General features: G+C 40.3%; 2 protein-coding genes across 9 annotated transcripts in view; both read left to right on the top strand.

Moving 5' to 3' along the window:
* sun1b (Sad1 and UNC84 domain containing 1b) overlaps positions 1-8,946 on the top strand; it is a 30,548-nt gene extending 21,602 nt beyond the window's left edge. For all 8 annotated transcript variants that reach the window (XM_029437457.1, XM_029437453.1, XM_029437456.1 and 5 more), the window contains 12 exons: positions 763-821; positions 1,494-1,696; positions 1,992-2,267; positions 2,367-2,459; positions 2,972-3,063; positions 3,190-3,334; positions 3,471-3,809; positions 3,938-4,022; positions 5,984-6,099; positions 6,680-6,847; positions 6,929-7,021; positions 7,097-8,946. In XM_029437457.1, the coding sequence (XP_029293317.1) occupies positions 763-821; positions 1,494-1,696; positions 1,992-2,267; positions 2,367-2,459; positions 2,972-3,063; positions 3,190-3,334; positions 3,471-3,809; positions 3,938-4,022; positions 5,984-6,099; positions 6,680-6,847; positions 6,929-7,021; positions 7,097-7,213 (1,786 nt within the window). In that variant the 3' untranslated portion in view covers positions 7,214-8,946. The remainder of the gene's footprint in view (positions 1-762; positions 822-1,493; positions 1,697-1,991; positions 2,268-2,366; positions 2,460-2,971; positions 3,064-3,189; positions 3,335-3,470; positions 3,810-3,937; positions 4,023-5,983; positions 6,100-6,679; positions 6,848-6,928; positions 7,022-7,096) is intronic.
* Positions 8,947-10,031: 1,085 nt separating this feature from the next.
* The window catches only part of iqck (IQ motif containing K), a 12,896-nt gene continuing 9,058 nt past the window's right edge, over positions 10,032-13,869 (top strand). The window contains 7 exon segments of the mRNA XM_029438147.1: positions 10,032-10,087; positions 10,170-10,297; positions 10,384-10,534; positions 10,832-10,929; positions 11,547-11,599; positions 11,689-11,766; positions 12,066-12,150. Of these exon segments, the coding sequence (XP_029294007.1) occupies positions 10,036-10,087; positions 10,170-10,297; positions 10,384-10,534; positions 10,832-10,929; positions 11,547-11,599; positions 11,689-11,766; positions 12,066-12,150 (645 nt within the window). The 5' untranslated portion in view covers positions 10,032-10,035.

Consider the following 13,869-nt stretch of genomic DNA (forward strand, 5'->3'; position numbering starts at 1 on the left):
CAGCTTTACGGAGCTTTATAGTGAGTTTCAGCATTGTTTGTTCATGCATTCATTGTTTAGCTGTCCAGAAGCTCTAAAAGTTCACTGCACACTACCTGCTCAGAGCCAAACTGCAGCCAGACAAAGTTAGTGACTTCATGATGAACATGGTGGAGCTTTTAGCAGCTGAAGAGACAAATATATCCTCAGAACTTGGTAAAGACTAAAAACTGAACTAAAAGAGCGAGGATATTGGGCGCACATTCACCAGGTGACCAGAAATACAAATTAATGCTAATGTTGCTCCATAACTGCTGGATGTGTAAATAAGCAACTGTTTGGTAACTGTTTGCTTATTAGGTGATATTATGTCATTATTTTGTCTCTGCTCCCCCCAAATGCCCAAAAATCATTTATTTTAGGTGTAAATGTTCAAAATTAAGGATTTTCTGCATAATGATTAAGATTGAATGGCTGATTTAACAAAGAGTGTTACGATAAGACAGCTGTTACTTGTGAAGTTATAGGTAACTTAAATTTAAATGACAATAAAACCGTTATTATAACATTTACATGTTATGTATTCCAGTTAAGCCACATTTTCAGAGTTATGACGGCTTTCGTGATGGAATTGCTCTCCGTGTGTCTTGAAATACTGCATTTTGATGAATAATTTATTGCTTGTTTTCCGTTGAGGAGTTTTGATAGTGTTTAGACATATAGGTCTTTTTGAATTAACATGTACTTTTTTGTTTAACTGACTAGTGTGTGACTCTGTTTTAGGTGCCTTCCCAAACTCTGGAGGCTCCTGCTGCTCCTTTTACCCCTTTTGCTCCTCCTTGGTGAGTTTATAAGAAGTGCTCTTTTCCCTTTTAGCAAGCACATACAGAACAAGTCCGTAGTGAGGCAGTGGATGTTTTAACCGGCACACATCCCCAGAGTATGCTGCAAACCCAGTACCAGATTCAGGTCAGGCTTTCTGGGCTTATTGTGAGTTACTACACTCAGTTCCTGGTTACCTGGTGAACTACTCCATATATATACATTTACTCTGAATCCTGATTTTTATTTTCCTTTTTAAGTCAAGTCAGTTTTCAAATATTCATTATGTATGTTCCAACACTTTATTGCATCTAGTGTGTAGGATGTTTAGATTAAAGGAAATATACAAAAGACGCCATGTTTTTTGAAGCTGCAGATTTACTTTATGTGTAAATATTGTGTGCATTTAGTCTATATGCACACTTCACATTCATGCTTCCACAGAAACTTGAGTGAGCTGTAACATACATACAACACATTTATTAACATAACAAAAACCACATCGCATCCAGGTTATACAGATGTGATACCAGACTGTATAACCTTTTACACGTTTACCCACAATTCAGCCTATTTGGCATCTGTGATATTGACCAGAATGTAATATACATTTTTGAAGGGGTTTAAACCACACAACGTGAGTTTATTATGAGTGATGGTTTAACCCTTTGCTATCTGTCCCACATACACAGCTTTATGGTTGTGGTGTCCGTCCACTACTGCCTTACTCGCCTACCTCCCAGCCATAAACCTAACCGAGTGGCGTCCGGCGTCTCCCTTCACCCTCCTGTCTAACTTGATGCCAGCTTCTGCTCCGTTTCCTGCCTCTGTGCCCGTCCCTGCACCAGAGACTCCAGTGGAGTGGACCCCAGCCACCCCGGTCTCACAAGCACCAGTAAGATACAGTGATGAAGCCATGACTAGCACTAAAGCATTGTTAGAAATCACTGAGTGACTGTGAGTGCGTGTATACGTTATTACATGATGTATGTTGCATTTCAAGCATTTTCAACTTAAGACATTTTTTAAGGACGACAGTGCTTTTGCCCTTTTACTTAATTGCTCACACACACTGTGTATTTTAGAGATAAATAATGCTATTTTTTTATCTGTTGCAATGCAGGGCTCTCATGGAGCCACTACATTTGTTTTACTTTTTGTCTCTATATTTATTCCAATCTTCTCCTCAGCCGTTCCTTCCCCCTGTGGCGGTCTCCAGTGTGGACTTGGAGCGCCTGGAACGTGTGGAGCGCCAACTAGCCCTGCTGTGGGGGCGAGTACAGCAGGGTGACGAGAAGCAGGAGCAGCGTCACGGGGACGTTTTGGGTCTCTATAGCACCCTGAGGGAGCATCTCCACACTCAGACAGAGAGGGAGAGCCTGGGACTGTGGGTGTCCTCCCTGCTGGAGAAGAGACTTGGCGTGTTACGGGGAGAGCTGGAGCAGGAGAATACATACAGAGCACAGGTAAAGAGATGAGGAGAATTGTGGAGTTACATGAGTGATGTTATGATTAAAAGGTTTACCTTTATCTCACTTTCTTCTCTTTATCCCTGCTCCATGCAGAGTGCAGAGCAGCAGAAACGGCACCACGAGGGTCAGGCGACACGGCTGGCTGATTTAGAATTGCTGCTCAACGCTCTGGCTACTAAGACTGAGGTACGTTCAGATTCATCTGGACAGATTGTCTGCAAGAATTTAATTTGTTATTTTACATGCTAAACACACCAGCGTTATGTAAATGTTTTATTGTCAATTGTCGTTTGACCTAAGGTTGAATTAGCAATAAAAATGTATCAATAAGACGGAAAGACATTTTTTAAATGGAAGCAAAACTAATATATAAATCATAAAAGCAAGCATGCACAAGATTACAATCCAAAAAAATAAAAACACAATGAGAATAGAGATCAAATGGTAAATATGAACAAGGAATAAACAACACAAGAGGCGGTCATTCAACAACTGGAGCTTAATTATTAACTAACATAAAACTATTTATTATAGCATGACAATAACCGATATGAAGGCAGATCTGGTTGTGTTAGGTCTGTATACAGTGGGGCTGTGTCAAATATCTACCGGAGAATTCCTGGGAAAATGTCATTATTATTGTAGTTTGTTTTATATCTACTTTCTTCAGTAATCCATATCCATGATATCTGTTGTAGGAGGTCCAACAGAAGCAGCAGCAATATGTGCACGAGAAGCAGGAAAGGGAGGAGGAGGTTGTCACTCCACCAGCAGATCCATCTCCTGTCAGGTACAGAAACCAGAAGAAATAAGTAAACCTTCAAATCCACGTTTTTCTATTATGTGCTATACACATGTCGTAGGCACATTCTTTAAGATTATGGCAGCTCACATGTAGATTCTGTCTTTCACTCAGTGTGGGTGTGAAGCAGGAGGACCATGATGCTCTGCTACTGGAGGTGCAGAGACTTGAGATGGAGCTGGGCAAAATCAGACACGACCTGCAGGGCGTTGTGGGATGCAAGGGCAAGTGTGAACAGCTGGACACACTTCAGGAGACTGTAAGTAACACAAATATTGACTCCTGTATGGGCTTTAATCTGCTCTCACTGTGATGCAGTTTTGTAAATCTGTTTTTCCTGCCATCCATCCTTTACATTTCTTAAATTCTTAGATTTCTGTGCATCCTTTTCCCAGGTATCAGCCCAGGTGTCCTCCCAGGTGTCCTCCCAGGTGTCCTCCCAGGTGCGTAAGGAGTTAAAGGCTCTGTTCTTCGGCAGTGGTGGGTCAGGAGCAGAGCAGGGAGAGGTGCCGGAGTCTCTGATCCTCTGGCTGTCCCAACGCTACGTCAGCACACCCGATCTGCAGGCCTCACTGTCCTCATTAGAGATGAACATCCTGAAAAACGTGTCCCTGCAGCTGGAGCTTAACCAGGCCCAAACCCTGGGTGAGACAGAGTCCCAAGCCAAGACCATCGTTCAGACAGTAGCTGGGACTGTCCAGCACACTGCAGCTGCTGAGGGGCTGACAAAAGAGGTAATGAACGTACACTTCTACTGTCAACATCATTATCGCTGTGGAAGCTGAGCTCTTTTAAAATGTTTCTTTGCCATGTGTTTGAGGCTCTTGTTTAATGTTTTACTGTTATGTTGTGTTTTCTACAGCAAGTGAAGCTGATTGTCCAAAACGCATTAAGGCTCTACTCCCAGGATCGAACAGGCCAGGTGGACTATGCCCTGGAGTCTGGAGGTAAGAAGGAAGCCTCATGTCGATATCAGTGCCTGTCCATCCAAGTCAGTTAGGCTGCACCACAAATCAGGCAGTCCAGCGATTAGCCGCAGAGCTGTGTAGGTGTGCCACTAAATGGCTCATTTGTGTGATGTCATGTTGGGACTTTAACACCCCAATGTAGCACAAGTAGACTTTATATTTCACATTTATTTATTTTCAGTAAGAGCGTTTTTTATGATCTCGTGTTTCCAACATGACTTGAAGGCAACGTCATTCATTTCACAGCAACTAGACAAGAAATAAAGTTTTTCACCCCTAGTTTCTTGTACTGAAGTTGCTTTCGGCAGGGAGAGACTGGAGGTTTACCTTACTCTCTCACTGGATATATGCGTGTCCTCGGGCTGCGTTTCTCCAAAAGTTGAATCTGTTTCAACTTGTCCGCTGTAGGTCGCTGTGGTTCTTTCCAGAATCCTAACCGCACTACCCCCACTCGAATGGGAGGGTTTCCGCCAAACCGCCTGATCTGGTGGGAATGCATCCTTAACCCTATAATGAATAGAAGGATTAAGCAAGCTAGCTATTTAATAACTCAACACTGCTCTAATGCATGTCTCTTACGTGATGAGGGTGCATGCATTAGTCAGGCCTGAGGACAACAGGGTATTAACAGCAGAAGCTCAGGCTCCATTGTCAGGCGTTACTGAGCAGTCTATTGACCTACATGGAAGAGTCACAGTAGGCGTGGGTGTTGAGCTTCGTGGTTCAGACACACTCCATATATCACAGCCGGCCCTTTTTTTTAAATCTTTTTTTATTTTTTAAAGATAGTGGTCTTACGATTCATAACTGCTACATGTTAACAGATATGGGTGGGCCTGTCACGATAATCACCTTTGTTGGACGATATATTGTACCAGTAATAATTGCGATAATTGATATTATTGTCATTTTAAGACAATTTTATGCCTCTGATATGTTGATAATTAAATAAGTACACCCTTTCAAAGAGCAATAAACTTTAAGTTTTTTTAAAGTACATTCTCATTGGAGTGTCAAAAAAAAAACGTAAATAAAATAAAACCACACCAAAACCAATAAATAAAATAAACTTGCATGTTCTGTTAACAGAAATGTGCAACACCTGCGCAATGCCCAAGTCTTATGGTAGGGAAGACCCATCATGTTGGTGACATGCTTATGTAAACAAACGTGCATGTAAACACAACGGGCAATAGCAAGGTCAGCAAGAATGATCGCACTCATGTCCATATATCGTACAATAAGTCAATAACGTAAGTATTGTGACCGGCCTAGATAAGAGGCCATGATTTTGATAGTTCATTTTATATTATTTTTGCGATTTTAAAAAAGAAAAAAGCTGTACTAAATCACAACATATTAAAATACAACATATCCCACATGATATACAATACTTCACAATAAAACAGAAGAACAGCTTCTTTTTTTCTTTAAAAATTATTCCATGTAATCCCCTCACTCATTAAATATATGGCCTTTCTTGTGCGATGTTCTGCCTCTGCTAGTTTTCCTTGAAGATTAATAAGAATAATGTTATATTTAAATGTAATTTGTTCAAATAGGAGGAGCTCTTTATTTCTGGCAAAGCGGGGAGATGTGTGAAACCCTGGAGCGTAGGCACAGTGCCACTGAGGCATGACCAAATGATGAGGAAGCATCTGCATTATCTTATCTTAAGAAAAACTTCAATGCACACTTTGTTGCCGGAGTCTATCTCCTTATGATAAATGAAGCCAGGGGCCAAAGAAGATAATTTAACAGAACTGTGCGTCTATGTAAGGACATGTTGACAGATGGCTTTAAGGATAAAAATGCTTTGGCAATTGGAATCACACACACAAGCTGAAAGTGTGCAGCATGATTGACCCTCAATTACCACCATTTTATTATATATTAAATTCAAGTTTACCACCTCCTGCTGACTTGACTGTGTTTTTCAGGTGGCAGCATCCTCAGCACTCGCTGCTCTGAGACATATGAGACCAAGACGGCCCTCATGAGTCTGTTCGGCCTGCCACTCTGGTACTTCTCCCAGTCTCCTCGTGTCGTCATCCAGGTAAGCGTCAGGATATATCCATAAGAGAAATGTCTATTTGGCTGATTATGTAAATTTAGTTAGTTAAAGGATGTGTTCACAATTGTTTTAAGACAGAAGTGAAAACACTTCTGTTATAAAACAATAGTCAGTTACGCATGTGAACTTTTGAATCAGCCTTTTTTGTTGTTGCTGTAATCACTCACTAAAGACTTTCACATGATCTGACTAACTCAGACTGCTTAAGCCTCATATTTCCTTTTTGCCCCCCATAACATTAAGAAGAGATCTTCTAATGGTCAGTATGAACAGGAGGAATGATTACAGCCAGCAAAACCTTTTCTAAATGTTCATATGGGCACCTGAATCTTGTTTGAAGACAGTATTGAAAGATTGTAAACTTATGCTTTAAGCCCTATTTTGATATTAAGATCTAAGAGTGTTTCCTCTTTGGTTGATGAACTTTGAGTATTCAACTACTGTTGTCATTTAATTATTGGTGGGAAATAAAACTGATAAGTCAGAAACACTCAGTCACAAGTCTTGGCTGCTGTTATGAAACTCTAATTTTGGCATTTCTACTCTCACTTCCCTTCCTCAGCCCGATGTGTACCCTGGTAACTGCTGGGCGTTCAAAGGCTCTCAGGGTTATCTGGTGATCCGGTTGTCCCTGAGGATCTTGCCTACATCCTTCTGCGTGGAGCACATCCCCAAGGCCCTTTCCCCGACCGGAAACATCACCAGCGCCCCACGCAACTTCACTGTTTTTGTAAGAAACACACTAACTTAAAGCCTTACATCTTGACACAGTGATGAGTGCCTATTTTCACTGATGTTTGTTGGCGTACAGGGTCTAAATGATGAGTACCAGGAAGAAGGGAAGCTGCTGGGGCACTACATATACGAAGAAGATGGAGAGTCGCTGCAAACCTTTCCTGTTATGGTAACTTAAGATGCAAATCAAAATCAGTTCATTGTATGCCAGCATGTTCTGAATATTCCCCCTCTTCTCTTTCAGGAGCAGAATGACGGGGCCTTCCAGATCATCGAGGTGCGTGTGCTGTCCAACTGGGGTCATCCAGAATACACCTGCATGTACCGCTTCAGAGTCCATGGAGAACCACGGCCTCAGTGAACCAACACCTACCATACACGCTCATATATGACATATCACCCTATCTGTACATAACCCTCGCCGACTTCTTTAAAAACAGAGGGGACTCGGCAGTACTCAGTGGACGTTTTTGTACGAAAGACAATGAAGTTGTGGATTGTTAAAGGAATGTGCCCAGACTGAATTATGAACATGTGTTTTGTAATATTAAAAGAATCACAGGAATGTCTGTATGGGGACTGTAAATGATCGCAGAAGAAGAATAGAACCACGGAAGAAGCTAAAACTCCCAGTCCCCTTTTTTTGTAAAAAGGCCCCTTGCACTGAATCGGCCCGTGAGGGGCGGAAGGCTCCACCGAGCGGACAGATCCATCCCCTTCCACTCCAACGGGGGAGGTGGACTCTTGAAATGGGGGATTATAGACACATCTCCACCATTTCCTTACACACTGCATCTCAGTCTGATTTTGGTTTCTGTTTTTAATCATCTATATTTAACTTTGATTTCCTGTTAGTCTACTATTTTCAGGATCAAAGCCACTAAACCCTTTGCCTGTGACACCGTCCAGGCATGTCACTACCTTTTGTTGCTGTCAAGTCTCTTTAATGATTTAAACTGAGCTGTTTGTGTTTGAGCAGCCTGCAGGACTGCACTACAATCTCAGTGGGTGAATACTGGACATGCAAGTTTAACTACATCCAAGGCTCGGCATCATGCATCCACATCGCCATAACTCTTTTCATTTGGAACTGAACATGCTGCCTATGGACAGCCTCTGAATGTTTCCTCAAGTGGAGGCTTGATGCAAATCATCCTTTAACTTTAAATATAATCACTGACCTGAGCTCTGTGTTGGATTAGGAGGCTCTTCACTATGTACATTAGACAAGATATGTGTATGGTTGTGGATGGACTACAGGATTAACTCTAGCATGTGACTCTTCCCGAACCACACTCTTAACCTTTACATGCATCATAGATTTACATGAGAGACCTTATGGTTTGGGTCCTGTGCCTGGATCTCAAATTACTAATGACAGATGTCGAAAGCTAAATTACTGTTATTTAGCTTTCAACATCTTGCTCTTGAACGCTAAATAATATAACTACTCCTGTAGACAAGAGTGATTTTTCTCTTCTGTTACTATAAAGAGGGGACTCCCTCTATCTCAGTTATAAACGTCCTCCTCACCTGGGCTCCCTCTATTCTGAAACCCCGAAGGAATGTAATCTGTACATTTTATTGTTGATAGTTGGTCCTTTATAATATCTGCTTTTATCAGTGTTGCTTTATAAAAAAATCATCCTTTCATTATTATAATTATTGTTGTATTACTACCATTATTTTTATTGTTACTCATCGTGTTGTTTTGCTTTATTTTGTTTTGTTTTGGGGGGTTGTTGATGTCAAAGGATGCACTGCAATGACTTGTTAGAGAAATGTTTGTGGCACAAGTCTTCACAATTTGTTTTTTAAAATGCCGGGTGTGTGTAGTCATTAATTTTGGTTGCAAATATGGGGAAGCCTAAATTGTTATGTATAAAAAATGTTTTGTTCACAATCTTATTTATTAACAAGTCAATTAGCGACTGCAAGATATGAGTTACTACAATGTATATTTTGTCAAAAGCTGTTCAGTGCATTTTGAAACCATCTTGGGACTTTTTTTTTATGATAAATGGCTATTTTTGTTCAGTCATGAGATGACTTAACTGCTTTGGAATATATTCCAATAAAGACTTTAATTTTGAAGAACTTCTCTGAATAATATAATAGCTAAAGACTAAGATTGTTACGCTGTCTTCAGCAAAATATTTATCTTGCTCTTGTATTTTTACAATGCAATATTGTTTTTTTGGTCTGTGGTTCCTTTTTATAGAACAAACAATAACTGATCTGATCTTTTACGTAGGACTGCACTTTTTCCTGCTAGAAGAGCAACATTACGAATGTAGAATCACTTAACATACCAATTAAATAGGAAATGTATATATACAGAACATATATCCAACATACATACTCCTACCTTATGTGGTTTGGTGTGTGGTCTATTAATTTGAAATATTTAAAAGAAAAAAAGAAGGAAATACATGACATATCCTTAGGTATTACAAATGAATGTGTAAACTATTCATTTAAAGTGTTCTTAAGGGGGGTTCTTACAGGCATATACATAATAAATAAATCGAGTTATGGTTAAGCAGTTACATTTACAGACTTAACAGAGAGATTTTATTAAAACTCTGATATTAAGTAAGAAAATGGTTAAGACTACTGCCTCAAAAAGAACCAGTTTTTTCCCAATAGTTTGTTGTGAGGCAAATGTGAAATCATATTTTGTATTGCAGTGTTTCAGCATCAATAGGTCAAGTTGTCTGCTGCCCTCTAGCGGCGAATAACGAGACAACTGAATTAAAGGGGACACTGTTTGTTTGGCATGAATTGTACTGTTCAGGTACGTTTTTAACTCATATTATGTAACCAGTAACGTTATCCTAATGTTTTACACTATGATAACAAGAATTGTCCATATCACGTAAGTATGGAAGCACTAGTTAACGGTAGGGACATTTCTAAAGTCGAACTTTAAATATATTTCACGGTGAGACATAGTGTGTCGTTTCTAGAAACAGTTTGGAACATCTATTTAGTCGTTGTTTAGGTTATTACTCTATTTTTTGTTAACGTGTCATGTGTTATCTCCAAGCTCTACTAGTCTTCTATTACCTTGTTAGGTTTTTTTTGTCCTAACTCGTGTTTACACCGGAAGTCATTGGCATGACTACTTCCTTGACAACTTAGCGAGTCCTTAGCAACCACTATAGCGAACAGGACGGAATAATGGCAAAGCTTATCTGTGCCAAAAAATCACTTTGGCAACAAGTGTGTGAAGGTAAGAAAATAATGTTTTAATAGCTTAAGCTATTGTGAACTAAACAGTGTAAAATAATAGTGTTTTGTTTGTGTTTATGGAGAGTATGAAGCTGAGCAGCCCAGTCCTCCCAGTGCTGTGTGGACAGATAGTAGCTCAGTGAGCACCCAGCTCTCCCAGTACAGCGCCAGTACACACTCCCCGGTCTTCTATGGACTCACCACAGCCAAGGTCAGCTCATCATTCAGCTCGTTCATATCCCTGTGTCTGACCAGTTTACTTCCTGCCTCTGAAATGGTCATTATTGGTTTCATTAGGTGATTGTGGACAATGATCCTCTCAGAGACTTTGACCCTCTTCTTTGCCACCCTGCTCCTGCTGGCTACTCGGTGTTAGAAAAACCTCATCCTTCAAGCCAGAAGCGCCCGTCAACAGCTGAAACTACATGGCCTCCACAGCTACATGAAGGTAAGACAATAATAATAATTATAATAATAATAATTATAATTAGTTCTAATAATAAACTTTAAAATCGTATACACAGTCAAGTTAAAAAATAAAAATAAAATAAAAACCTAGGACATAAGATCTGAATAATACAGTGTGTGTAGTAAGTGATAACAGAGGTATAAAAACTAGACAAACAAACGACTAACTGTGCTACATTTAAAAAGAGTGATTTAATAAGGTACTGATTTGGCTTTACCCTGCAGGGGGCAACTGTTCCACATATATTGTATACATGTATGTGTGTGTTTGTGTCAGGTCCTGTCAAACATTTTTTGGAGAGGAGAGTGTTTCCAGTGTTATTGCCTGGACTGGAGGCGTTGCTGATAGAAGCCCGGAAACATGGCTGTTTTGAGGTCTGAATTTCTTCTGATAAACATCAAACTCATAAACAAACTACAGGCGGCCAATGTTGTTAAAATGGCCACAAATGAGCCTAATTTAAAACCTGAAAGCATTTTTTTATGTCTTTGGTTGCACTGTGCTTTAGGATAAATATTGTAAAATGTGCATAATTTTCTTAAGTTCTGTGATTAAGTACAGTTTAGGTACTTTAATTTAGTGTTTCCATTTTCTTTCACTCTATTCTTTAAACTATCCTCTCCCATTCAGTTAGAGATATTGCAATTTTTACTTCAAAGCTGTAGTTATTAGTTAATTTGCTAATTAAATGTATGTGTATGAAGTCATTTAAATTAACTTCTCCTTGACAAACTACGGCAGTAAAATGATTACGCATTACTGCATCAGTAATAACAATCCAATAATATTTATAATCTACAAAAATATAACAATGACAAGAGTACATTACATTACATTTGAGTGCATTTTGCTGATAGATTTTGAATGCAGGACATTTACTTGAAATAGAGTATTTCTACATTGTTATATATTTCTTTTTTCTCACATAAAGTAGTCCTGAATACTACATCTGCGTAATGCATGGCATTGATTACTTTCTTTTGTGTTGCAGAAGGAAAAAACTGTATTTAACCCGTGTGACTTCCTGACTGAGTGGCTCTACAAGTAAGCCCACACACCCTCAAAGTTCATATTTTTAAGTGCTGTGTGCAAAAAATGTGTTTGTGTGTCACATTTATTTCCTATTTCCTCAGCCACAACCCCCGCAGGCGAGAACAGGTCCCAGTGAACTTCCATGACATCCCTTTTGTCAAGGACTGGCTCATCATGAAGTGAGTGCCTCCCCAACCTGTCATCACACACACACACACACACACACACACACACACACACACACACACACACACACACACACACACACGCACACACACACACACACACGCACAGAGACAGACAGACAGAAACGGAGGCAAATTTATAATTTGTCAAAAAAATTACTTAAGATATTACAACGCTCATTCTCAGATACATGCTGCATGTTTTTATGCTGCTTATGTGACACACCCTGTTGTTTTGTCACACAACGTTTCACACTTTTTCTCTCTTTCTTACTCTCTCTCTCTGTTTTCAGTCCCAGGCCTCCCATCCCACTGTTTCTTCTGCTGAGCGAGGATCAGGCTGCTCTGCTCATCCAGGCTTTCTGGAGGGGATACAAGGTACACTCAATATTAAAGGACTGGGACTAGCAATGCAAACAAACAAAAATGCAATAAATAATTATACATTGGCCCAACACAGGTCTTAAAAGCCTTGGAAAATATGGAAAATAAATTCTTAACTCTATGAATATCAGGAAATTTCACATTAAAAGCCTGGAAGAAAAGCCTATTACTTGACATATTTACACATAATTTTAGCTATGCCTGGCTGACCAACTCTAATTACCTCCCAAACTTTTCAGATTGATTTAGGAAGTTATAGAGTGGAAACATTGGGATTAGAAGAAAGAAGAAAGCTTGAAGGAACCCTGAAATTACCCCATGTGTGTGTGTGTGTGTGCGTGCGTGCGTGTCATCCTAACAAACGATGGCCAGCCTCCTGCGTGTGTATTGGCTAACAGTGCGATCCTGTTGTATAATCCCATCTCGCTGAAAAGCCCATCTTCCACAGGGACTGCAATTTCATTCAGCAGCTTGATTATGTCATCAGCGATGCTGGGATTTATTTCCTTCCTGTGTGGGCGTTGTGGTCTGATGTACTGTGATATAAATAGACATAAACAGACACTACCAGAGGCAAACAGCAGCAATTTCTTCACCCTCACACACAAATAAACCCAGACTCGTATGCTGTAGGGATGAAAGCAGGGGTTATGTTTTTGTTTGTCTCACAACAGAAGTGCTTATTTTTTCATTTCTTATCCTTCGTGCTTGTCGAAAGATTCAGCTTCAGTGTTGCTGCACAAACCATTGAGAGGAAAAGATGCCAGCTGTGCTGTCACATACAATTACATTCTATTTGAATGATCTGAACATTTTTGCGTGGAGATGAGTGTGTGTATGTGCACGAAAAGATGTATAGGATGTGTGTGTGCATGCAATCCATGTTTGGGCCACTTGTGCACCAGCAGGGGGCAACACTTCCTCTTTAATTTCTGTAATAGCAAAAAACAATCTAACTGGTCTCTGCTCACATGAGATGGCAGCAGTGCACCGGCACTTTGTTTACCCTGAACTCAAGAGAGGTTCAGTGGGGCCGCTGATAGCACTGCAGCTCAGCACCCCTAGGGATTTAGAGGCAGAGAGGCACAGCCAGAAAGAGACAGTAGTGAGAGAATGGGAGGATATATCCGGAAGGATAAAGCTCAGGCTATATTAGGAACATTTTCAGATGGATGACAAAAGGGAGGAGAGAGGCAAGATGGTGTTCCAGAGTGGCTTTGGATTAGGAACAGGGCATGGTGGAGGGAAATGTAGCTTTGGCAACATCTGCAGCGGCTAAGAGTAGGGAGAGAGATGGAGCTTCTGAGGAGCACATGGAGGCTGTGAATGCAGCACAATTAGGGTCCCAAGTTGAGGGTTTGCATCTTAAGATCATGACTTATTCAAGTTACACAAGGTGGAGATATTTTGGGTAGGCACTGAGGCAGAGTTCTGACAGGCGTTGTGGTGTTTCATGGCCGCTGTTACCTTGGCTCGAGAAAAACAGCAGTTAACAGCTCAGTGGGCAGCAGAGCAGAGCCGAGGACATCAGCACAAACATCATCTGTGAAGCACCGATGTACTGTAAAACTTTCTTAGTTTCTAAGTGTGTAACATCATTTGTTTCTGTGTGGGTCTACTGGTGTGAATATGTGCATTTCAAATAGCATGTGATAATATTGTTATTTATTGTCACCCATTCTAAATGTTTTCTGGCAAAACTCTCATAACAGG

The sequence above is a fragment of the Cottoperca gobio genome, chromosome 8 (genome assembly GCF_900634415.1).
Source record: "Cottoperca gobio chromosome 8, fCotGob3.1, whole genome shotgun sequence".
Lineage (NCBI taxonomy): Eukaryota > Metazoa > Chordata > Actinopteri > Perciformes > Bovichtidae > Cottoperca > Cottoperca gobio.